This window comes from Silene latifolia, chromosome Y (assembly GCF_048544455.1).
Source record: "Silene latifolia isolate original U9 population chromosome Y, ASM4854445v1, whole genome shotgun sequence".
NCBI lineage: Eukaryota > Viridiplantae > Streptophyta > Magnoliopsida > Caryophyllales > Caryophyllaceae > Silene > Silene latifolia.
Genome location: NC_133538.1, coordinates 309,291,097 through 309,315,334, shown reverse-complemented (window position 1 = coordinate 309,315,334; position 24,238 = coordinate 309,291,097). Strand labels below are relative to the sequence as shown.

The following is a 24,238-nucleotide window of genomic DNA, read 5'->3' as shown; positions in this document are numbered from 1 at the left end:
GTTAATTGCTCAAATTTTCAAATCAATTCCTTTCGGAGTCCAAACGTGACGACTTGTCGCGAAAATTTTCAAAATTCATTTCAAATTCCAAAATTCAATTTTTTTTTTAGGGAAAGTTAAGTATATTAGAATCACTCAAAGTGTTACAGATTTACAAAAAAACCTATATATAGTCATGTACATCAAAAAACGTAAGTCAATTCTATACTCAGACACAAATGCTATGGATCCATTCCAAATCACGAGTGTTGAGCTTGCTTGAATTCAGTCTTTGAAACTCTGTCGATATCACCACCACCGCTTGACAACACATTCAGGCCTTCTCACCATACCCTTAATCCTTGCCTCATTCCTTGTAATCCAGACATAGTAATATAGGGCCACATAAGACGCCCCTATGTACCTCTTCTGCATTCTAGAGACAGCCCTGCTACTAGAAAACCAATGCACAATATCATCTGCACTAAACCTTATCCTCAGTTTATCCTGCAATAAGCTAGAACAGCGTTGCATAAAAACACAATCACTGAACAGATGATGATGATCCTCAGGGAAGTTATCACATAAATCACACGTCCCATCTACCATTATACCCATTCTAATCAGCCTATCTTTAGTCAACAATCTCTTATGAATGATAGCCCGGGTAATGAAAGAGGTTTTGGGGACATTCAAAGTGTTCCAGCAAAGATGCCTCCATTCTACCTTAGGATGACGAGTACGCAGCCAATCATACCCATACTGCACACAATAAACCAGACTAGTGTTGAGCCATTTATTGTTGGTGTAAGCTTGCTTAAATTTTTCCATTATATGAGTTATCTTCCTCCAAGACCAACTACAGTCAGGAGGAGCAACATAGTCAGTCCAATCCTTATCTTTCATATAAACATGACTTACCCATTTAACCCAAAGATGATCTTTTTTTTTAGCAAGCCACCACACATACTTCCCTAGAAAAGCAACATTCCAAAGTTTCAAGTCCTTTAAACCCAATCCTCCTTCTTTCTTAGGAGAGCAACAGACACTCCAACTTACATTAGGAGACCTCATGTAATCAGCTTTACCCCCCATAAATAATTCCTACAAATGGCATTAATCTTGCTCATGATACCATTAGGAATCAAGAAAATTGTAGCCCAATAAGAATGCAAGGTCGTGAGCACAGATTGAACCAGAATAAGTCTCCCTGCATAAGAGAGATGTCTAGCCCCCAACCTCTAATTCTAGCTACAATTCTATCGAAGCTTAAGACCTTCATTCTTAGTCGGCTTCCGGCGTAAATGGGTACACCCAAGTATTTAAAGGGGAGGTTACCTCTCAAAACCCGAAACTTGCATAATATTAGACATAGCAGCAGCAGTCATCCCATTGAAATAAATCTCAGATTTTTCTTTGTTCAACTTCAACCCAGAAGCAGCTGAAAAGGTAGCAAAACTTCTTAATAGCCACATAATAGATGACTCAGTCCCTTTGCAAAATAACAGCAAGTCATCTGCAAACAAAAGATGATTAAGTTTGAGATGCCCACACAGAGGATGAAACCTGAACCCATCTTGTTGAGATACAACATCCAAAATTCTTGACAAGTACTCCATACAGATTGTGAACAAAAGAGGTGAAAGAGGGTCTCCTTGTCGAAGGCCTCTTTTACCCTGAAAGAATCCAAACAAACTCCCATTCACAGCCAAGGAATAAGTAGGAGAAGTTACACAAGCCATGATCAAAGTGATGAACTTCTTAGGGAATTTAAGAGCACGAAGCATCTGCTCAAGAAACTGCCATTCCACTGAGTCATATGCTTTCCTTAAATCAATTTTAATCAAACATCTTGGGGAAGCAGACTTCCTATTGTACAGCCTAACCAAGTCTTGACAAATTAACACATTCTCCACAATGTTTCTGCCTTTGACAAAACCACCTTGACTAGAGCTGATTATATCAGGTAAGACCTTACTTAATCTGTTACAGAGGACCTTAGCAAGAGCCTTATAAACCGTGTTGCAGCAGGCTATAGGTCTATATTCCAACACACTAGAGGGATTAGCAGTCTTTGGAATAAGAGTTAATGTAGTTGTATTAACTTGCTTAAGTAACTCACCAGTAGTGAAGAAATTCTGAATAGCATCTATAACATCCTTCCCAACTATGTCCCAGGAATCCTTATAGAACTGACTAGAATAACCGTCAGGTCCAGGAGACTTAGTGGAGGGAATAGAAAAAATACAATCCCTTATCTCAGTTGCAGTGACAGGAGATAAGAGAATATCCACATGATCCCCTCTCACCAGAGCCCCTCTCCTCACAGTAGGAGAATGCATAGCAACAGTACCATTCCTTGATCCCAGAAGAGATTTGTAATACTCCAGGAAAAAATTTTCAATGCCCTCTAAACTGTTGTGAACAACCCCATCCACACCTTTAATACACATAACCCTATTATGCACCTGCCTAGCTCGAATGTGACTATGAAAAAATTTAGTATTCTCATCCCCATACTTTATCCATTCTATTTTGGCTTTTTGACTGAGAAAACTATGTAGCACCTTACACAAGTGTCTAAAATTATCAGCAGCTTCCTTCTCAGCTGCAAGAGTTTCAAAATCAGAAGGGTTATCATGCATCTTAAGCTGCAAATCCTCAAGAAGCATCTGAGCAATGCCAACTGCTTTTTCCACATCAGAGAACCTGTTCCTATTCAAAACTTTCAAAGGCTTCTTCAGAAGTTTCAGTTTAGATACCAGCTGGTACATAAGAGTCCCATCAACTGAAGTATTCCAGACTGATTGAACAAGCTCCTTATAACCTGGATCCAGACTCCACATATTATAATATCGAAAAGGTGGCTTCCTATGCTCCCTGTCATGCCTCCTATAGCATACAGAAGGATTATGATCAAAAAGCCCTTCTGGCATGAAATGAGTATAAGCATCAGGATAATGATCCAGTGATCGGGGCCATTTCGTTTCACAAATTAAGCATATGTGGTCGTTGGTCAATGGTCGATACAAAACACAATTTATACTTCACAAACAACTCTACAATTAGTAAAGAGGCAAGTAAAGGTCGGATCCCAAGGGACGGGTATTGAAATGAGAATTCTATTGTAACTAGTAGTGTCTAAGGGGTGTCACAAATTGGGTTGATGTAGAAGGTTACTAAACTAAAATAGCAATGAAATTAAACTAGCAAGATGAATAAAATAAGGGGTGTAAACAATTGATTAAAGGCACTAGGATGTCATGGGTTCATAGGGGATTCATGGGATATGATCATACAAACATGTTCTCAAATTATAAGCAAGCAATTATTGTTGTGATGGATTGAGTTGGGTTATATCTTACAATCCTAGGAAAGTTTGGGTCCCGGAGCCGAATCGATTAGATTGTACAACACCTACAAGTCGACTTAATCTTTCCTACTCAACACATGCATGATCTAACAAGACTCGAGTTGGGTTATGTCTTACAAGTCAAGTTGAAAGGATAGAAGATGATAGTAAATGCAAGGATTCATAGGCTTAGCATTTCATCAAATATAACATGTGCATGTATTAAGATCAAAACAAGCAAGCAAATAAGATATGAAAGCATATTAATTTAAGCATGAATCATTCCCCATGTTGGTTTCCCCTAATCACCCATTAAACCCTAGCTAAGAGACTACTCACTCATTATCATATTGATCATGCTAGAAAGGTTGTCAATCATACTAACATAATGAAACATGATGAACAAATGAAAGTAATTAGCAATAATTAAAAAGGGATTAAGAGATTATACCTACTAATGATTCCAATAATAAAGCAAGAATAATAGAAGTACTTGAATCCTAGATTGAGAGGTTGTCAATCTCCCAATAATAACCCAAATAATCTTCAATTACCCAAAATAAAGGAAGAACAAGAGAGAGATTAAAGAACTAAAACTTGGATTAAAACTTGATTAATATTTGATTACAATATTGAAGAGAGATTTGATTAATATTAACTACACTAATTATTGATAAGAAGAACATGCTCTCTAATTAGACTAATGGGGTATTTATAGTGAAAATTAGGGAGGATGCATTAGGGTTAACTAAGGGCTAAACTAGTAATTACACTTTTTAAGTTGAGCAAGGAGACTCCGGTATTCTCCGAGAGAAGGGCTTCTCTTATCGTGGCTTGAAGAATGAAAACGTGCTGTACTGAAATCCGTGCGGATGGGAGTCGGGACGGCCGGATCTTGGCTGGAGAATCCGAGCGGATTCTTGGGCAAGACGCTCGGATTGGCGAGGGGAATCCGAGCGGATTCCTTTGCGGGACGCTCGGATTGGGCTTGGATGGACGGACGGATTGTGTACAATCCGTTCGGATTGTCTGGCAGCATCTTTTCATCTTCTTTTCTTCCCTTTTCTTCATGAATTCCTTGGGGATTTCCTTGGGGACTCAAGGATCCTTTCTCAACTATGCTCTTCTACTATGCTATGTACAAAGGCCTTCTAGTCTTGTCTCTCCTTGATGCTTGGTCATTGAATACAATCAATTTAGCCTCGTTTTGCCATGAAAATGCAAGATTCTTACTCCTTTCCTACCAAGGGATCAAAATCTCAAAGAATATGCAAAACAAAGAACTAAAAATAAGAAATGACCCAAATAGGCACTAAAAAGCATGGAAACAATGGTAATTCGGGGCTAAATATGCGCCAATTATGGTCACATCAAATATCCCCAAACCGAACCTTTGCTCGTCCCGAGTAAAGAGGTGACAAAGACTAGGACCAATACTAACCTAACCTAATAATAATAGCCGATATGAGACAATTAGCGGGTCTCACTCCGCCCCTTCAACTCACAACAAGACAACCATGAGGTAGGATGCCTTCTTGCAAGGCAAGGTGGGTCTTGCCAAAATGGCGACACATCCAAACATTAAGCACACAAAAATCACATAATGGATGCATCTACAAAAAGAATAGCCACTTTCCTCATCTAAGTGGCGGAAATTATCTACAAGGGAAGCAATTCAAGGGTACACAATCCTTCATAGATGTAATTTGTTCAAACTACTAAGCCTAGAAGGATACCAATAAATCACCTCCAAAAGGTGTCAAGCTAGGGTACCTTTGTCCTCAATCGTTAAATGCTTTTGTCAAGAGTAGACTCCCTATGGTGTTAGAAACACTGGAGGATCGCGGAATTCCCCCTCTTGCCTAGACAAGAAGAAGGGTCGTCCCCTCTCTACCATGCACAAAAATGGATACGATGGATAAAGGGATCGATAGATATTTGAGTTTCACTTTGGGAGTTTGCCTTCATTTTTGTTTTCCCCCCAATTTCATTGGCATTTGACATTTGAGAACACTTTCTTTGCCATTTCTTTTGATTTTTGGCATTTTCAACACTTGACAACTTTTTGCATTTCTTTTTGAACATTTTCAAAGTCACCCCAATTAGTAACGAGGGTGCCTTGTATTTGAAGCTTAGGAGTTCTATTTTTGCTCCTCTTTTCATTTGATGCATTTTTGCAAACTTTCTTTCACTTTTCATTTCATTGAACTCAAATTTAAACAATTTCTTTTTGTGCCCATTCCCTTTGATGACAAAAATCTGGTAGAACATGGATGAATGATAGAAGTATGCATGGTTTCAAGGGTCACCTTGGAATAAACGGTAGCCAAGGAGTTATCACACCACAAGGTACTCTTGACTAGGCCTTAAACCATGGGTCAAAGGATACTAGCATGACACATCCTAGGGTGTTTTACAAGTATTCTAACAAGCAAAGTCTTAATAATAAAAACATCTACTAGGGCCTATATACACTTGTCAAGCTTCCCAAATAGACGGTTTCGCAAAATTTTTCTAACATGCAAACTACATGCCATGATGCAACTAACATATAAACATCCTAATGCAAATGATTCTACCAACTGATATGACATATAAACTAAATGCAATTCCTAAGTTCACATTGTTTTACCGCATCAATCAAAATTAAGCCACATAGTCATTAACATAAAGAGGAAAAAGGAGATTGGAAAGATCATACCATGCGGTCTTCAATATCCTCATGTCTCGGATGTGGCGTAGTCAATCGAAGTGAACAAGGATAAACAAACACAATATATACAAGACAATATATACAAAGGAAATGAACTTGTTTTTGGATTTTTCAATTTTTCAATTTTTATGATTTTTTGAAATTTTTCAATTTTTATGGTTTTTGAATAAAAGTTAAGTGTTAGAATTCCCATCCCCACACTAATATGGGCATTGTCCTCAATGGCCAAAATGATGGAAATTATGCAAAGGTGATGCATGATTTCTATACTAAATGCAATTCTACACTAAGCTATACTACATGATGCATGGTTTTTGTTATGACGGAGAGGATAATTTAGATTACCTCCCGTTGTGTATGCATTAACTTCCCCAAACCAAATAAGACACTATTGCTAATGTCAAAGCATGGGTATAGTTCATGCACACACTATGCTATGCATGAAACTAGATTGTCATTTTGGATTTTCAAAAATGGGAACAATAAAGAACACCTCAAAGGAACCGAGGTGTGAGTCCTTTGATGTTGCTAGGACTAAACCAACAATGATCAAAATGAAATAAAATGCAAAGAGATATAGACAAACCATGGGAGTGTAGGAGTCTCCAAGGCTAGTCTTCCATCATGCTATTATCATCACCACTTCCCTCATGAGAAGCGGTCACATTGCCACTTTCCTTGGCACTTTCTTCATCACTTTCTCCATCATCTTGCTCATCATCATCTTCACCATATCTTTCTTCATCTCCACTTGCTTCTTCCTCAATATTATCATCAATTTATTCACCATTTCCAACAACCTCATTGTCTTCCACCACGTCCCTAGGTGCACCCGGAAATAAGGCTTCTCTATCCGCCCAACTAGGCAAAGGACAAGATGGATCAAGGAGTCCTTGCCTAGCTAGATGTAGGAGGGGAGGATATTGAGCCAAATATTCATTCTTCCGATCTTCATAAGCTTGCTTGTGCATGGCTTGCATAAGAAGAGTGACATAGTCTTTTCCAATTTCAACTCCTTGCGGTTTGAACTCTTCATACACAAAGGGGTAAGGTGGTATAACAATGGAAGAGGAGGGAGTTTCATGATCACCCTTTTGTTGTTGAATGATGTACTCGGCTTCTTCGGATAGGGGAAGTAAATAGTTGGTCCGGTGGACACTAAGACGACAAATCTTTGCGGGTAAAGTGAATGATCGAGCCTCACTAGTAAGCCACCCATACTTGGTATCAAGGGGATTGTGAGCAACCCACTTAAACTTGTTAATCAAGATGGACATATCAATAAGATGGCCACCATCCTTAGCCTTGTACTTGCTATCCTTATTGAAATTAGGATCAAAGTGCTTGGCTAGGACCGTGACAAGGCCGCCATTAAGAATAACGGTTTGACCCTTCTTCCCACTATCTACATGGAGCCATCTATCAACCAATAGCCTCAAAGAATTGTAAGGCTTGGTGTGAATTCTTCCAATATTCAAAGTTGATTCAAGGAGAATAAAATCGAGTCCCGTGAAATGATTGGTGTCTTTCCTAGCAATTATGGTATTTCCCACAACTTTGTGCCATATTCTTATGCCCGGATGATGGACCAAAAGAGCACGACAAGCATGAAAATCTTCAAATTTCTTCCCGGAGATTGCCTCCCAAAGAGGCTCGGGATCATACTTCCCATATTGCTTATAAAATTTATGTTCATCGCTAAGGCCCAAAATTTCACCCAATTCCGGAAAGGTAATGCGTCTACTAGTGTTAGCTAGACGAAACTCAATATTTTCCCTATTCTCAACTTTTGTCACTTTTAAAGAACTTAAGAATTCCAAGACAAGAGAGGGGTATGTTACTTCCTTCATTTCAAACAATTTCTTCAAACCCATGGCATTGAAAAAGACTCTTGTTTGTTCAAGAACACCCAACTTCTCTAAGGCATCTTGATATATGAATTTGGTGGATTGAATTTGTTTCATAGCAAACTTGACAAATGTATTTCTATGGGTATCGGAAATGAAAGTTACCTCCGGAAAATGCAAGAGTTGATCGATTACCGGAGTAGAAGGTGATGCTTCCATAGGAATTTGTTGTTGTTGTTGCACTACCAAGTTTGGTGTTGATACCACCATTGCCAAAGCTTTCTTTGCTTGTAGAGCTTTTTGCCTTTGCGAGAGAGCCTTTGCTTTTGGTGCCTTTGTTGCCCTTGTTGCTCCCTTTGTTCTTGCCATTTGATGAACTAACCAAGTAGAGAGTCAAAAATCTTCAATTTGTAGAATGCCCAAATCGATTTGAAGGTGAAAGGCTTTGCCTTTATAAAAACAAAAATCGATTCAAAGGTTGAAGAATTTGTTCTTGGTTTTGATTGTTAATGAAGATGGAGTGATTGATTTGGTGTTTGAAAGATGGTTTGATTTGATTTTGGTGGATTTTGTTGAGGGTTTTTGTTTTTGAGATGGAGAGGATGAGGGTTTTGATGTTATGGGTAGTGTTTATGAATGAATGAATGAATGAATGAAGGTGGGGTGGGTATTTAAAGAATTCGACAATTTTAGGACGCAGGGACAATCCGTGCGGATTGGGCGCAATCCGTGCGGATTCTACAGCTTCAAAATTTTCAAAATCCCGCCTAGAGACGGGCGGATTCTGGGAATCCGCTCGGATTCTTCCGAGATGGGACGGGCGGATTTCGTGCGGACGGACGGATTTCACCCGAGATTTTTCCTTTTTTCTTCGATTTGCAAGACGGGCGGATTGTTCACAAGACGGACGGATTCTGTGAGACGGGCGTCTTTCCAGAAATCCGCTCGGATTCTTTGACAGTCAAGAAATTTGCAATTTCAACACAGCCCAAGACGGGCGTCTTCTCGAGGCGCTCGGATCTTCTTCGAGACGGGCGGATTCTCAGGAATCCGCTCGGATTGGTCCTTGTGTACACGGATTCAGTTCCATCCGTGCAACAACGCATTTCCTTATCATTCTTTCTTTCTTTCATTCAAATCTTGTGTTCTTCATTGTGGGGGCACTACTAAGGCATGAATAGCCTAGGCAATTGCCATCCCCACACTAAGGTAAAGCACTACACATCAATTAAAATCATTAGTCCCTCCCTCACTTCTCTCTTACATGACAATTATTTTGATCAAAGTAAAAATAAATCCAAAAATGACAAAAATGCAATACAAAAATTGAAATGTAAGTTAGGGAGTTAGAAATATTTACAAATGGTGGTTTAGGAGGACTCCACCAAACTCTCATTCTTGATGAGATGTCAAGGGGGCATGTTCAAGGTGTTGTTGATGTTGCTCAACACCTTGAAGAAGTAATCAAAATCTTGTTCATTGTTATGGTAGAGGTCCTCAATAGACCGTGGCCCTTGTTGTTGATCATGATCGATGGCATGCCCAATGTAGGGATTAAAGATCCCTTCAAATTCGTCGTCCCAAAGACCACAAACTTCATTGAGTTGATCATTGAAAATCTCTTGCTTAGATGGAGACAACTCTCCCAATTTCTTCTCTTGGCCAATGAGGCCATCATCTTCTTCCTTGGTTGATTTTGATGAGCTTTGCAAGCTCTCCTTGTCACAATTCACTTGCTCTTTGAATGGAGCATCTTCAACTTTCTTCCTCTATTGGAGTTCCGATTTCTTCCTTTCATCCTTCCTATTATAATGATCAATCATAAAACATGGCTCATGCAAACGAGGAGCTCTCATGGTCTTGTCAAGATTAAAAGTTATGCTTTCATCTCCCACTTCTAGAGTGAGCTCTCCATGTTTCACATCAATCACCGCACCCGCGGTGTGTAGGAAAGGTCTTCCTAAGATGATTGGAATGTTGGAATCTTCCTCCATATCAACAATGACAAAGTCCACCGGGATGAAAAACTTCCCAATTCGCACGGGGACATCTTCCCATATCCCTAATGGTGTCTTCGTCGATCTATCGGCCATTTGAAGAGTGATATTGGTGCATTTAAGCTCTCCCATTCCCAACCTTTTACTTACCGAGTACGGCATGACACTCACACTAGCCCCTAGATCACATAAGGCTTTGTTGATCGTTGTGTCGCCAATGGTACACGGTATTGAGAAGCTTCCCTGATCCTTTAACTTTGGAGGTGAACTCCCTTGAAGTATTGCACTACTCACCTTAGTGAAGGCGATAGTCTCAAGTTTCTGGATCGACTTCTTCTTTGTGAGGATATCTTTCATGTACTTTGCATAGGCCGGAACGTGATTGATTAATTCCGTGAAAGGAATTGAGACTTCTAAGTTCTTCACAATTTCCATGAACTTTCCAAGTTGATCATCAAATTTGGGCTTGGCTTGACGACTTGGAAAAGGAAGTCTAATCACAATGGGCTCCTTCTCTTTGGCTTTGTCTTCATTTTTCTTTGAACTTTCTTCCTTTGATGATTCCCCTTCTTTGGGGCTTTGCACCACAACTTCATTCTCACTAGCTCTCACAACTTCATCCTCAACTTGCTCCTTTGGTGCCTCATATCTTGTACCACTTCTCAAGTGAATGGCACTAACCGTTTCATGTCTAGGGGGATTACTTTGAGGTGGTAATTGCCCCTTTTGTCTTTGTGAGCTTGAAGATGCTAGTTGGGTCAATTGTGTTTCCAACATCTTGGTGTGAGCTAGAATGTTGTTGATGGTGGTGTCTTTTGCTTGGCTATCTTTTTGCATTTGGGTGAAAAATTCTTGTTGACTCTTTTGCATTTGGAGGACCGCTTTTTGGACATCAAAACCTTGGTCATTGTGGTGATTGTATGGATTTTGATTTTGGTAGCCTTGGTTTTGATTGTAAAAGGGTCTTTGATTTTGATTTCTCATGGGTGGTGGAGTGTATGTTGTTTGAGGGTTTTGAACATTTTGGCTTTTGTATGAGAGATTTGGATGGAACTTGGTGTTTTCATTGTAAAAATTTGAATAAGGGGTACCACTTTTGTAAGCTTGGAAAGCATTAACTTGTTCGGTTGTTCCCCTACATTCACTTGAGTCATGACCCAAGGTTCCACAATTCTCACATATCCCGCTTGGGATTGATGAGGATGCCATCATGGCATTGACATGATGCTTTGATGATTTTGAGTTTTCCTCAAGTCTAGCCATAGCTTGTTCAAACTTCAAGTTGATTGTGTCAATGTGAGCACTAAGTTGAGCACCCAATTGAGTAACGGTGTCCACTTCATACTTTCCTCCTCTAGTAGCCTTGCGAGGCCTACTATATTGTGAATTATGGACCGCCATTTCCTCAATATTGTTCCATGTTTGATTGTCATCAACTTCGGTGAACATTCCATTTGATCCCATATTGAGAATGTTCCTTGAATCTTCATATAAACCATTCCAAAATTGTTGCACTAAAAACCATTCGCTAAGTCCATGGTGAGGACATGAGCGACAAATACCTTTGAACCGCTCCCAAGCTTCATACAAAGATTCTTCATCCCTTTGCTTAAAACCCGTAATTTGAGCTCTTAGCATATTGGTCTTTTCCTACTGGGTAGAATTTTTGTAGAAAGCTAGAGCTAGCTTCTTCCAAGAATCTATTCCAAGGGTGGCCTTATCAAGGCCCTTCAACCATTGCATTGCGGTGCCGATTAACGAAAAAGGAAATAAGACCCATCTTATTTGGTCTTGAGTCACGCCCGTTGAGAGATAGCTTCACAATAATCGCAAAAGGTTTCCATATGAGAATGAGGGTCCTCACTAGGCATTCCCCCGAATTGGCTCCTCTCAACTAGTTGGATGAAGGCGGACTTGGCAATAAAGTTTCCGGTAAGATGTTGTGGGGTAGGAGTACCATTTGGTAAATCCTCCTCGGTGGGTATAGAGTGTGACGAGAATTTAGGCATTGTAGGTGGATTTTGTGTGGTGTTGTTTAATGGGTTCTCTTCTCCTTCTATTGCGAAAGGATTGACAAACTCACTAGTGGGTTGAACAACTTCACCAACACCTCCCAAATTCCTCCTAACAAGTCTCCTATTATTCGTCAAGGTTCTTTCGATTTCACGGTCAAAAGGTAACAAATCTCTTTGTAATCTTCTAGACATGCAAAATATCAAACAACTCGAAAACAATTAGAACAAACCTTGAGGAGTTTTACTTCCCCAAGGTGAAAAAGACACAACTAAAAACAATAAAAGAAATCTTAAATCAATTAAACACCGTCCCCGGCAACGGCGCCATTTTTGATCGGGGCCATTTCGTTTCACAAATTAAGCATATGTGGTCGTTGGTCAATGGTCGATACAAAACACAATTTATACTTCACAAACAACTCTACAATTAGTAAAGAGGCAAGTAAAGGTCGGATCCCAAGGGACGGGTATTGAAATGAGAATTCTATTGTAACTAGTAGTGTCTAAGGGGTGTCACAAATTGGGTTGATGTAGAAGGTTACTAAACTAAAATAGCAATGAAAATAAACTAGCAAGATGAATAAAATAAGGGGTGTAAACAATTGATTAAAGGCACTAGGGTGTCATGGGTTCATAGGGGATTCATGGGATATGATCATACAAACATGTTCTCAAATTATAAGCAAGCAATTATTGTTGTGATGGATTGAGTTGGGTTATATCTTACAATCCTAGGAAAGTTTGGGTCCCGGAGCCGAATCGATTAGATTGTACAACACCTACAAGTCGACTTAATCTTTCCTACTCAACACATGCATGGTCTAACAAGACTCGAGTTGGGTTATGTCTTACAAGTCAAGTTGAAAGGATAGAAGATGATAGTAAATGCAAGGATTCATAGGCTTAGCATTTCATCAAATATAACATGTGCATGTATTAAGATCAAAACAAGCAAGCAAATAAGATATGAAAGCATATTAATTTAAGCATGAATCATTCCCCATGTTGGTTTCCCCTAATCACCCATTAAACCCTAGCTAAGAGACTACTCACTCATTATCATATTGATCATGCTAGAAAGGTTGTCAATCATACTAACATAATGAAACATGATGAACAAATGAAAGTAATTAGCAATAATTAAAAAGGGATTAAGAGATTATACCTACTAATGATTCCAATAATAAAGCAAGAATAATAGAAGTACTTGAATCCTAGATTGAGAGGTTGTCAATCTCCCAATAATAACCCAAATAATCTTCAATTACCCAAAATAAAGGAAGAACAAGAGAGAGATTAAAGAACTAAAACTTGGATTAAAACTTGATTAATATTTGATTACAATATTGAAGAGAGATTTGATTAATATTAACTACACTAATTATTGATAAGAAGAACATGCTCTCTAATTAGACTAATGGGGTATTTATAGTGAAAATTAGGGAGGATGCATTAGGGTTAACTAAGGGCTAAACTAGTTATTACACTTTTTAAGTTGAGCAAGGAGACTCCGGTATTCTCCGAGAGAAGGGCTTCTCTTATCGTGGCTTGAAGAATGAAAACGTCTTGATCAAATCCGTGCGGATGGGAGTCGGGACGGCCGGATCTGGGCTGGAGAATCCGGGCGGATCCTTGGGCAAGACGCTCGGATTGGCGAGGGGAATCCGAGCGATTCCTTTGCGGGACGCTCGATTGGGCTTGATGGACGGACGGATTGTGTACAATCCGTTCGTTATTGTCTCGCAAAGATCTTTTCTTCTTCTTTTCTTCCCTTTTCTTCATGAATTCCTTGGGGATTTCCTTGGGGACTCAAGGATCCTTTCTCAACTATGCTCTTCTACTATGCTATGTACAAAGGCCTTCTAGTCTTGTCTCTCCTTGATGCTTGGTCATTGAATACAATCAATTTAGCCTCGTTTTGCCATGAAAATGCAAGATTCTTACTCCTTTCCTACCAAGGGATCAAAATCTCAAAGAATATGCAAAACAAAGAACTAAAGATAAGAAATGACCCAAATAGGCACTAAAAAGCATGAAAACAATGGTAATTCGGGGGCTAAATATGCGCCAATTATGGTCACATCATCCAGCCAATCCTCATTGACTAAGAAACGATCAATCCTAGAAAATCCCCTAGACCTAGGCTCTTGCTTGTTGTTCCAGGTAAAAAAAGCCCCTTTCCCTTTGATATCCTGAAGACCACAGTATTGCACACAGTCTCTAAACTCAGCTATATCATTCCAAGTAACCTCTCTACCAATTCTTTCATTGAAGTGTAGGACGTTGTTAAAGTCCCCACAAATCCCCCAGGGCCCCTGAAAATTATCATGGAAATCCTTTAAATGGGACCACAGAGGCAACCTCAGAACATCATCATTATGACCATAGACCACAGAGAAATAAAACTTGTCCCCAGTAGCAATTTCAAAGACCTGTGAAGTAATAACTTGATCATCAATATGGAGAACATCAACCTTAAACACTTGAGGATTCCAAATAAGCCAAACTCTCCCCCCATTATGATAAAGATTATTATTTATCCCTTGCCAATGAGAGCCAAGGTTATTCAAAATAGTGCTAAAATCTTGATCTTTTACTTTTGTTTCAACAAGACCATAGAGACCAATATTATTCTGAACTAAAAATTTCCTAACATCTAACTGCTTATTGATCCCATTTATTCCCCGAACATTCCAACATCCAATTTTATCAATTATTAACTAATCCAGGTGGTTCCTCCAATCCCCCATTCATTTTCTCTTTACCCTTTGAGCTAGCAGAGATTGCCTCAGCATAAGATTTGCTAGGTGACAGATGAGAATGTGCTACCTGATGTTCCTGACTTATCACCTGTTGCAAGACAGATACAGGGGTAAGCAGAGCTGAGTTATGATGCACAATCCCTCCAAAAGGATGTTCAGATGTTGTTCTTCCTTGACTCACAGGAGCCACAAGTGGTGCTACTGGCACAAATTTCTGTACAGGTCTCCAAATCTTCTGAGCTGGCCTGGGACCTTGCACCTGCTGGGTTTTAGACTTAGGAACAGGCTTAGTATCCTGTCTTTTCTTGCACACCTCTTTACTATGCCCAATACCCTTACATGACCCACACACAATAGGCTTCCATTCATACTCCACAAGAATACTGACTTCTGACCCTTTTTCATCCTTAAAGTACAAACTGTTAGGGAATTCCTGGCCAACCTCAACTTCCACCAGTAATCTAGCAAACCCTAATCTAGTTTTGTCTTCAGTTGTTGCATCTCTTTTCAAGAATTTCCCAAGTAATCCAGCTAACTTCTTAAGACTAGATTTACCCCAAAATTTGAGAGGCAACCCACAAAGACGAATCCAGATAGGGACATGAGTGACTCTCTCTTTCTGAAAAGTACAAATCATCCACGGCTTAACAACTAGTGGCTTGTTGTCGAACATAGGAAAACCCTGCTGCAGAACCAGATTCTGACATTCTAAGGTAGGAAATCTCACTAAGAACACTCCATTAGGGAAGAAAGATATTTTGTCAAACTTATACACCCCCCATAGCTTCTGAACAAAGCCTTGAAGTAGTTCCCAAGGAGGATTCCCCCCCAACACATAACAAACTACAGCAGTCTCCCAATACTTAACCTCAGAAGCAACATCATCAATAGTAAGTTGAAGTAGATCCTTTGATGAGGACGAAGGTTCAACAGTCTTAGAAGAAGGAGAGCGTTTACCTGAAACCCTAGTCCAGCCTTCCTCGTCATCCTCTTTCTCCGAATGCGAACTGACATCGTCTTCAACAATAACCCCCAAATCTATAACAGGAATCCCCACAATATCACTCAATTCCTTTGTCTTTTGAGCATCGCAAGATTGTGGAATCCCTGGTACAGATGAAGATTCTGGTTGTTCAATCGAAGGCTGCGGTGAATCCATGTCCAAATTAAGACCAGAACAATTAGAAAAGGAAAGTTGAATTTTTGCACGAGATCGAATTCTATTAGATTTTTGTGTTTTTTGTGGTTTTTTGGTGATTTTTCTTGCCATTTTGCAGGAAAAACCCTAGAAATCTAGAGAGAAGTCAGAGAAACCTCTCACTAGAATCCTCATTTTTTTACGTATCCCAAAATTTAATTTTAACTTCAAGTCATCTTGGTTAATTTTGTTTTCAATCAAATGGTTTTTACGTGTTTACATTTATGCATACATGCTACCTGTTGCCTCCCCGGTCACTTCTACTCCTCCGGGATCATCTTCTTCCTCCAAGGCTTCCACAACGGACCCCATAAGTCCCAAATGGTACCCTCCAATGAAAGGCAAACAAAGAACGTCAGTCGAAATTTCGGCATTACGACGGCATAAATTGGGCAAATCCAAAAAAAGAAACCTGCAAAGCAGAACAAGGGCAATCCCGCCCAAATCCAACCAAACAAACAAAAAAAAAACGAAAAAAAAACGACTCGCCCATCTTTTCAAGCAAAAGACGAGTCAAAACAATCACAACAAAAAACGGCACCCCAAGACCCATACAAGGTCCGCCAACGAATCAAAATACATTCTCGATACAATGGGGTATTTTTCTACTGTTCGAAAAGGCAATTCCTACGCCAATTTGAGCGCAGACCGGTCAAAAAATTCAAAATACGACCACAACGAGGCAACGTGATTTTATCACGCCTCAAAGCGACCTAAACTACCAATAAGGTCCATTTCAAGGCAAACTGACTCAATTAAAGCTCAAACAGGCGCTTATTCCATCAGACATAAGACCGTCACAAAAGGCAAAAATTCCAATTTCACCCACAATACCCAACAAAGGTCCACAATGGCAAATACGGTGTTTCCCGACTACAACGCAACCTAGTGGGATCCACTATCCAAGCAAATAAACTTGGCATTGTGAAATGAGATGGTTTCTCCTCCTCACTCACGTTTTTCGAGCATAGGGAGCGGGAACGGGGACCAAAATGCAAACTAAAAGCACCCCTATACTCCTAAACAAGTTTCTAACCTAATGCAATCATCATTTTCACTCGAAATGGGCTCAATCAAAAACACCCAAATCCATTTTATAGGGTAAAATTTCGCCCTAAATCAATCTATCAAAAGACCAACAAATCCAAATGGATTCAAGAGGAAATACATACCTTGAGATGACATTGTTGATGATGGCGCGAACGGAAGCAAGCTGGAGACCAACAATGGCGATTTTTTGCGGGTTTTCAAGTTTGTGTGAGGAAGACGAAGAATGAATGACGAGCAAGCCATTCTCGCGTCTTTTACAGAAAAATAGGGAAGCTCCCTTGACTCGCCAAGTTGCTCGCGCCTCAATGAGGTGCTCCCGCTCTTTCAGCGAAATTTTGGGCTTTGGCCCAATATCCTATAACAAACTTCAAATTTTCAATGACGACATTAAGGACCGTCATTTTTCAAATACAGCAACAAATAGTGAAATCAAAATTCACTATTTTCCTTCAAAATTCCAAACAAACGGCGATTAAAACCGCCATTTTTCAAATACAAACGGAAATAGTGAAAATTCAAATTCACTATTTTCCTTCAAATTTCAACGACGGCAATTAAAACTGTCAATTTTCAAAATAATGGTGAAAATTCAAATTCACTATTTCGTCAAATTTCAACGACGACAATTAAAACCGTCAATTTTCAAAATAATAGTGAAAATTCAAATTCACTATTTCGTCAAATTTCAACAACGGCAATTAAAACCGTCAATTTTTAAAATAATAGTGAAAATTCAAATTCACTATTTTCCTTCAAATTTCAACGACGGCAATTAAAACCTTCATATTTCAAAATAATAGTGAAAATTCAAATTCACTATTTCGTCAAATTTCAAACGACGGCAATTAAAACCGTCATTTTCAAAATAATAGTTGGAAATTAAATTCCACTATTTTCACCACACATGTCAACGGCGGCACATAAACCGTCACTTCAAACGTAATAGTGAAGATTCCAAATTCACTATTTCCTTCACATGTCAACGGCGGCACATAAACCGTCACTTTAAACGTAATAGTGAAGATTCCAAATTCACTATTTCCTTCACATGTCAATGGCGGCACATAAACCGTCACTTCAGACGTAATAGCAAAATTTAAAATTCGCTATTTCCTTCAACAAATTCAAACAAACGGCGATTAAAACCGCCACTTCAAATTCAAAAAACGAGTAGTGAAGATTCAAAATTCACTATTCCTTCAAAATGTCGACAGGGGGCTTCCTCGCGGAACCCGCTTATTTCAAAAGCAACAATAGTGAAAATTCAAATTCACTATTTCGACGGCGGCATCATGAGTCCGCTACTTTCAAAACAAGCCCATCCAACGTGGCTATTCTCACGGTCGATCAACCGACCGCACCATGGCTGGCGAGCCTTACTACGCATCGCGGCTGGCGAGCCCTCCTCATATACGCACCATGGTCAAGGCGAGCCTTACTACGCATCGCGGCTGGCGAGCCCTCCTCATATACGCCCCATGGCTGGCGAGCCTTACAACGCATTGCGGCTGGCGAACCCTCCTCATATATGCACCATGGCTGGCGAGCCTTACAACGCATCACGGCTGGCGAGCCCTACTCATATACGCACCATGGCTGGCGAGCCTTACTACGCATCGCGGCTGGCAAGCCCTCCTCATATACGCACCATGGCTGGCGAGCCTTACTACGCATCGTGGCTGGCGAGCCCTCCTGATGTACGCACCACAGCTGGCGAGCCTTTGTCCGCAAACACTCAAGGACGTATCCAAAGATGCCTCAGGTGTGACTACTTATTATGGCTGGCGAGCCTTTGTACGTAGTCTAACGGACTTTAAACAACCCGCACGGACATTCGACAGACTCTAAACTGTTCCCGACGACAGGTCCTTAGCTCGTACCCTCGAGTCGCCTTGGCGTCGCCTTTCCCGACGGCAGGTCCTTGGCCCGAATCCTTTCGAGCCTCCTTGATGTCGCTTGGGTCTCCAGGTTGTAATCTTCGATTGACCTGGGGGCTTTACTTTGACTTTCGCCCTGTCCAAGCCTCAGTCAAAGTGGGGGCTCAGAGATACCCGGATCTCGCCGAGACTCCAACAAACACCCGATGATTATCGGACTACAACATGTTTTGGAATCGCGGCGTTTGATCGACAGTTTGTGTACAACTTTACGTCGGAAAACTTAAAACGATTTCGAAAACAAAACATTTCAAAACTTTTTAAAAGTACCTGGAGTGTTTAATGCACTATGACGGGGTCACAATGACACTAACTAGAGTCAAAACCGACACCGGACCAAAAATCGACTCAAAAATTCAAATCCCAACTCCAACAACGAGTCAAACCGAGTCAACCACGAAAAACAAACCATTTCAAACCTTCTATACTAAGATTTCCCGGATTCATGAATGGTCAAGTACCAAACATGTGACTACAAATCCTAGGATAGAACAAATCATGATTGCATTTGTGTGAAAGTGACATGACAACTCGAAGACCCGCGACGTGGCTCGCGCCTCTTTGAGCAACCCAGGTGGCCATGTCGCTCAAAACTCACACAACCACTCATTTTCCTATAAATACCCCTCAAATGCCCCCATTTGAGAACTTACGCGAGTGTCCGCCCCCTCTTTTCTCTCTTAAAATTCTCGACTCGACTTCTTAAGTCACAATCCGACGCGTATTTACGACCTACCGATCGTAAATACAAGCCTTACACATTGTTTGGTACCGTCATCGTGCATTAAATCACTTGACCGACCATTTCGACCACTACACCGTCACTAATCTTAATAAAACACTCTTCTTACTTACCAAAACAGTTTTAAACCGAGTCTTTTCCGACCAAACGAGTTGTTACACTTACGTCGGTTTCTCGCCATAACCAAACATGTAAGTATGAGGGTGTAAAAATCCTTCTTTTATCATGCCTTTGCTTGTTTTATGACCATAACATGCTAAAACATGCATAACACGATCCAAAACATAGGATAGACGAGCCAAAACTAAGTTTTGGCCTGAGGCAGAAGCCCCTTGTTCTGCACAGAGGCCCGCACCTCAATGGGGTGCCCAGGTCAGAACTCGTCCGTGTTTGTTTTCGTCCTTTCTCATTAATCTATTTTCATATTTGTAATCGGTTTTTACCATTTCGAATGTTTTCAAACCCTTTTATTTATTTTTTACAAATTTTAACCATAAAACATTTTTCACCCTTGGTTCTTAATACCTTGACGGTTTAACCCGTGTTCCGGTGATAATATTTGGTTAATAACATTTAAAAGGTTTTTTAAAGCCTTTTATTTCATTTCCTTACATTTTGAGAGGAATTTTAAAGCCTTTCATCGTTTCTGTACATTTCCAAAATAAACATATTAGTCACCAACACAAATTCATCCTTGGTTCCACATACCATGCTGGATTTTAATCCGAGTACGATGATGAGTATCGACTAATTATATTCAAATGAACTTAAAACAATTAGTTCATAATTATTTTCAAAACTATTCATGTCAAGCTTTCCAAGTCGAACCCGACACCGAATATCATCAAAATAAAGATGATTATTGGAGTCTCGTTCCTCAAATCAACAAATACGGTCTAAACGATCCTTTTAAACCAAAACGGGTTCAAATACCCATTTTTCAACACGTTTTGTAAACGTTTTTCAAATGGTCAGAACGCGTCTTAAAGTGTTGACTGACCCGCGCCTAAACGGGCCTTTCTTTCCTATTTTCAAAACCAGGGGAGACCCCCTTGCATCGCCAACAGGCTCGCGCCTCATGTGGCCGCCTGGTGCAGGATCTGTCCCCCTTCCAGCATTAGTCTAGGACGATCCCGACTCCGGTTAACCCGGATATAAGACGGATCAGACGACTAATCATATTTGCGTAATACCTTACTAAGACAAATGGATCACATTATGCACCATAAACCGAATACGGTAAATGGATGTTTAATTTCCGTCTTGCATGAAAATCAACCATTAATACAACTCGACATCTTATACTTGATACTTGGATTAAATCAACCGACTTAGAAAGCTCTCACATGTTAGGTTTAAATTATTGGATGCTCATTCAAGCATTTAAATCGTTTTATCAACTTTTGCATTCAACCAACCAAGATCGATCGGAGAGCGCTACATGGGCGGGATTGGGTGTCTGATTAAAGGGCTTCCCAATACATACCTTCACCTCTTACTTAGAAACTTTGGATAGTGGACGGCCTTATCCAGGGCGTACGAGAGTCATTCTAGAGATATGATGATAAAGAGGGACGATTCCTTATCTTTAGTACCTATGTAAAACACTGCTTTGTGCTTCGTTTGACCGAGGTATAAAGTGGATTCGAACGGGTTCCAAGCATCCCACAAAGGCGACTCCAAACATCTCTAATCGTTTCGAGACCCTTACCGAGACGAAACCGACCGATCTAAAATGATCCGGTCGAAAGCACTTTTTACGCCGCCGAGCGTGGCTTTCAAAAGACCGCTGCACGTTCGCAGATCGACCAGGCTTGCAGGTGGGCCGATGTCCACAGTCTTTATTTTTGCTTTTAATAGGTTAAGCTAGCCTTGATTATAGAACCGATGATTCAGTCTCCAGATAGGGAGCTACCGTTCGAAATCATATGTGATGCCAGTGATTTTGCTATCAGCACGGTGTTAGGCCAAAAGAAAGACAAAGTGATGCGTGTTATTTGTATGATGTTTTACATCCCATTTTACACGCATTTCAGAGCTCATTCTTGTAGTTTATGCTACATTTCTCCCTATTTTCGTCTACTTCCGTATTTTGTACATTATTGCAGAAAAGTGGAGAATTCAACGGGAAATCAAGCCAAATCCGTCCCCGAGTAATCTGCATTGCAAATGACGTAAAGGAATTGCTTAAGGAACGAGCTTGGTGCGCAATTCAAGGCCCAAAAGACAAGTCCACGTGTTTTAAGAAGTCAAGTAGCAACTCATCCAGTCGATCGACCGTTACCTTCAGTCGATCGACCAATGCTCGGGTTCCGTGGCTCTTGTTTCTTGAGAAGCGATCGATCGACCCTTGTCGATCGATCGACCAGATCGCTATTCCAGACGTAAATTAAAAGACTGTGAATCTTGAAGCCCGTGAAGTTTAGGTTTAGGAAATAAGGTGTTACGTTGATTGCTATATAACGTAACATAAACAATCAAGTTAGACATCAGTTTTTCTATCCAAGTTTTTATCACAATACAGTACTTCCAGTTTTAGTTTATTCGAGTAATTAGGGTTTGGAACATCGGTTAGCATTGGATTTTCTGTTCTTGTTCTTAATCGTTCCTCTGAATCTCGGTATTCCTTCTGCCCTAATTCCATTTTATTGTTTTAGTTTCTTCATTAGTATAAGATTTGCAAGATTAGTATCCCAAAGCCAATTATCGTTCTATCGCTTTTTGTTATTTACTTTAAGCATGAATTCAGTAATTGCTGTTAGTTTTATTGTTGTTATTACTTTCATCATGAGTAGCTAATTCTTTAGTACTAGGATGTAGGCGATTTATGGCATAGGCGGCATTAGATTAGAAAGGACTGTCTCGCATGTTGGTCGATCGACTGACATTGCCAGTCGATCGACTGGCCTCGTAGGGTTTTATATTCGTTTTAATTGTTTTAATCTTGTATTTAACGAATCGAATGCATACGACCAGTTAGATACCTATTTCGTGACTGACCCATTAGATTGAAAGGTAGGGGAGGTTATTAGACCATCAATTAAATCGACTAGACTGTGCTAAGATCGAAAGATAGGTATAGTTTAGACCGTTAGTCACTTTTCAGGACGAGAGTTAGTATTAGTGACATTAGGGACCTATAGCGAGATCGAAAGATGCTATTTGTTAAGAGTGGACCGAGAGGACCTCTTTATTTCCCGCCTTACCTGTGTTTGATTCAGACCGACTTAGTTTGCTGCCGCCGAAGCTATAATGAACCGATCATCCTAGTACCCTTCTTTTATCTGTTTAAATCGTTTATTTAGTTTATTGCCTTTATTCTCTTTTAGCTGTAGACCAATTCAATTCAACCCCCACAATAGTTACCTCGATCAACATAAATCAACTAAAATTTACAACTGCCTCCTTGTGGTTCGACCCTGTTACCACTAGCCTAGGTTAGTCTTAATAGGAGATTATAAATTTTATCTTTGGTACTCACAACGACGGGTATCAAATTTTGGCGCCGTTGCCGGGGAGGCAATAGTCCTAATTTTAGTTGTTTTTATTTTTAGTCTTTCTTAAGTTTAAGGGACATCTGTTCCTTAAACTTTTCTTATATTCTTTTTGTAGTTTCTTCTTATGCGCAGGTCACAGGGTGGAGAATTAGTACCATTGAACCCTGAGTTTGAAAGATCCTTGCGCGAGTTGAGACGAACACAAAGGGTATTACCGACGAGGAAGAGCCGAGTACTGTCAAGCTATTACGAGAACGATCTGTCAAGAAGACCCACAGTCTTCACCCGTTTCCACTTCTTCAGCCGAGACAGTTACTTCTCCGAAAATTCCAGTCATGGCCGAGGAAGCAAGTATAGCTAGTTATTCTGAGCCGATAGCCGACAATTTATACAAGGGGTTCGAATTACCAGGAGATGCCAGGAAATTCGAACCAAAGCCTGCCTACATTACTATGGTCGAGAGAAACCAGTTTGGGGGAGCTGCAAATGAAGATGCGACCAAGCACACATGGAGACCTTTATTGACTATCGTTGTTCCATACCCCCCACCGGGCGTGACCCAAGATCGATCAAGGAGACTATGTTCATCTTCTCCCTTCGCGATGCTGCAAGGGAGTGGTATAGAGATCTGGACCGAGCCGTTCAAGGGATCACTTATTGGAATACATTGGCATTAGCGTTCTACAAGAAGTACTTCTCTGCTTCAAGGACGATCGCTATTAGGGCTCAAATCACGGGCTTTAAACAAGGGCCTGATGAGAATTTCCATGAAGCATGGGTCCGATTCAAGAATTTGGTGCGAACCATACCGCACCATGGGTTCGAAAAGTGGAGTTTGTGCAATCATTTCTACAATGGGTTGTACGATGATCGAGGGGCCATTTTGGATGCTGCTACCAATGGAAGATTCGCTGAAAATTTGGGAGCAACCAAGGGGTGGAAGATCATTGACGATCTAGCTACCCACAAGGCCGAGTATGGAAATTCTAGAGGGAACCGAGGAGAGCCGCCGAATCCTCCTCTGTTCTTGCGCACTTGAGGCTCTCACCGCGAGATTTGACAAGTATGAGCTAGGAGGGGCTTCTAAAGGTGGGATATACCAAGTCAATGCTGTGTCAGACGGTCCTTTCGTCTGTGAAAGGTGTGGAG

General features: G+C 40.4%; 1 protein-coding gene and 2 non-coding genes across 3 annotated transcripts; 1 reads left to right on the top strand and 2 right to left on the bottom strand.

Moving 5' to 3' along the window:
* Positions 1-288: 288 nt before the first annotated feature.
* On the bottom strand, positions 289-1,074 carry LOC141631146 (uncharacterized). The gene has a single exon (XM_074443854.1). The coding sequence runs from the start codon at positions 1,072-1,074 to the stop codon at positions 289-291; it is 786 nt and encodes a 261-aa protein (XP_074299955.1).
* A 10,345-nt stretch (positions 1,075-11,419) lies between these two features.
* On the top strand, positions 11,420-11,526 carry LOC141636989 (small nucleolar RNA R71). Its single transcript, XR_012541554.1, has one exon. It is a non-coding gene; the product is annotated as a small nucleolar RNA R71 (small nucleolar RNA).
* A 12,278-nt stretch (positions 11,527-23,804) lies between these two features.
* Positions 23,805-23,911, bottom strand: LOC141636743 (small nucleolar RNA R71). The gene has a single exon (XR_012541331.1). It is a non-coding gene; the product is annotated as a small nucleolar RNA R71 (small nucleolar RNA).
* Between the last annotated feature and the right edge of the window lie 327 nt (positions 23,912-24,238).

What these genes read in the sequence shown, in the direction of transcription:
- LOC141631146 (XM_074443854.1), bottom strand. Translation starts at nt 1,074, where the DNA reads ATGGGGGGTAAAGCTGATTACATGAGGTCTCCTAATGTAAGTTGGAGT.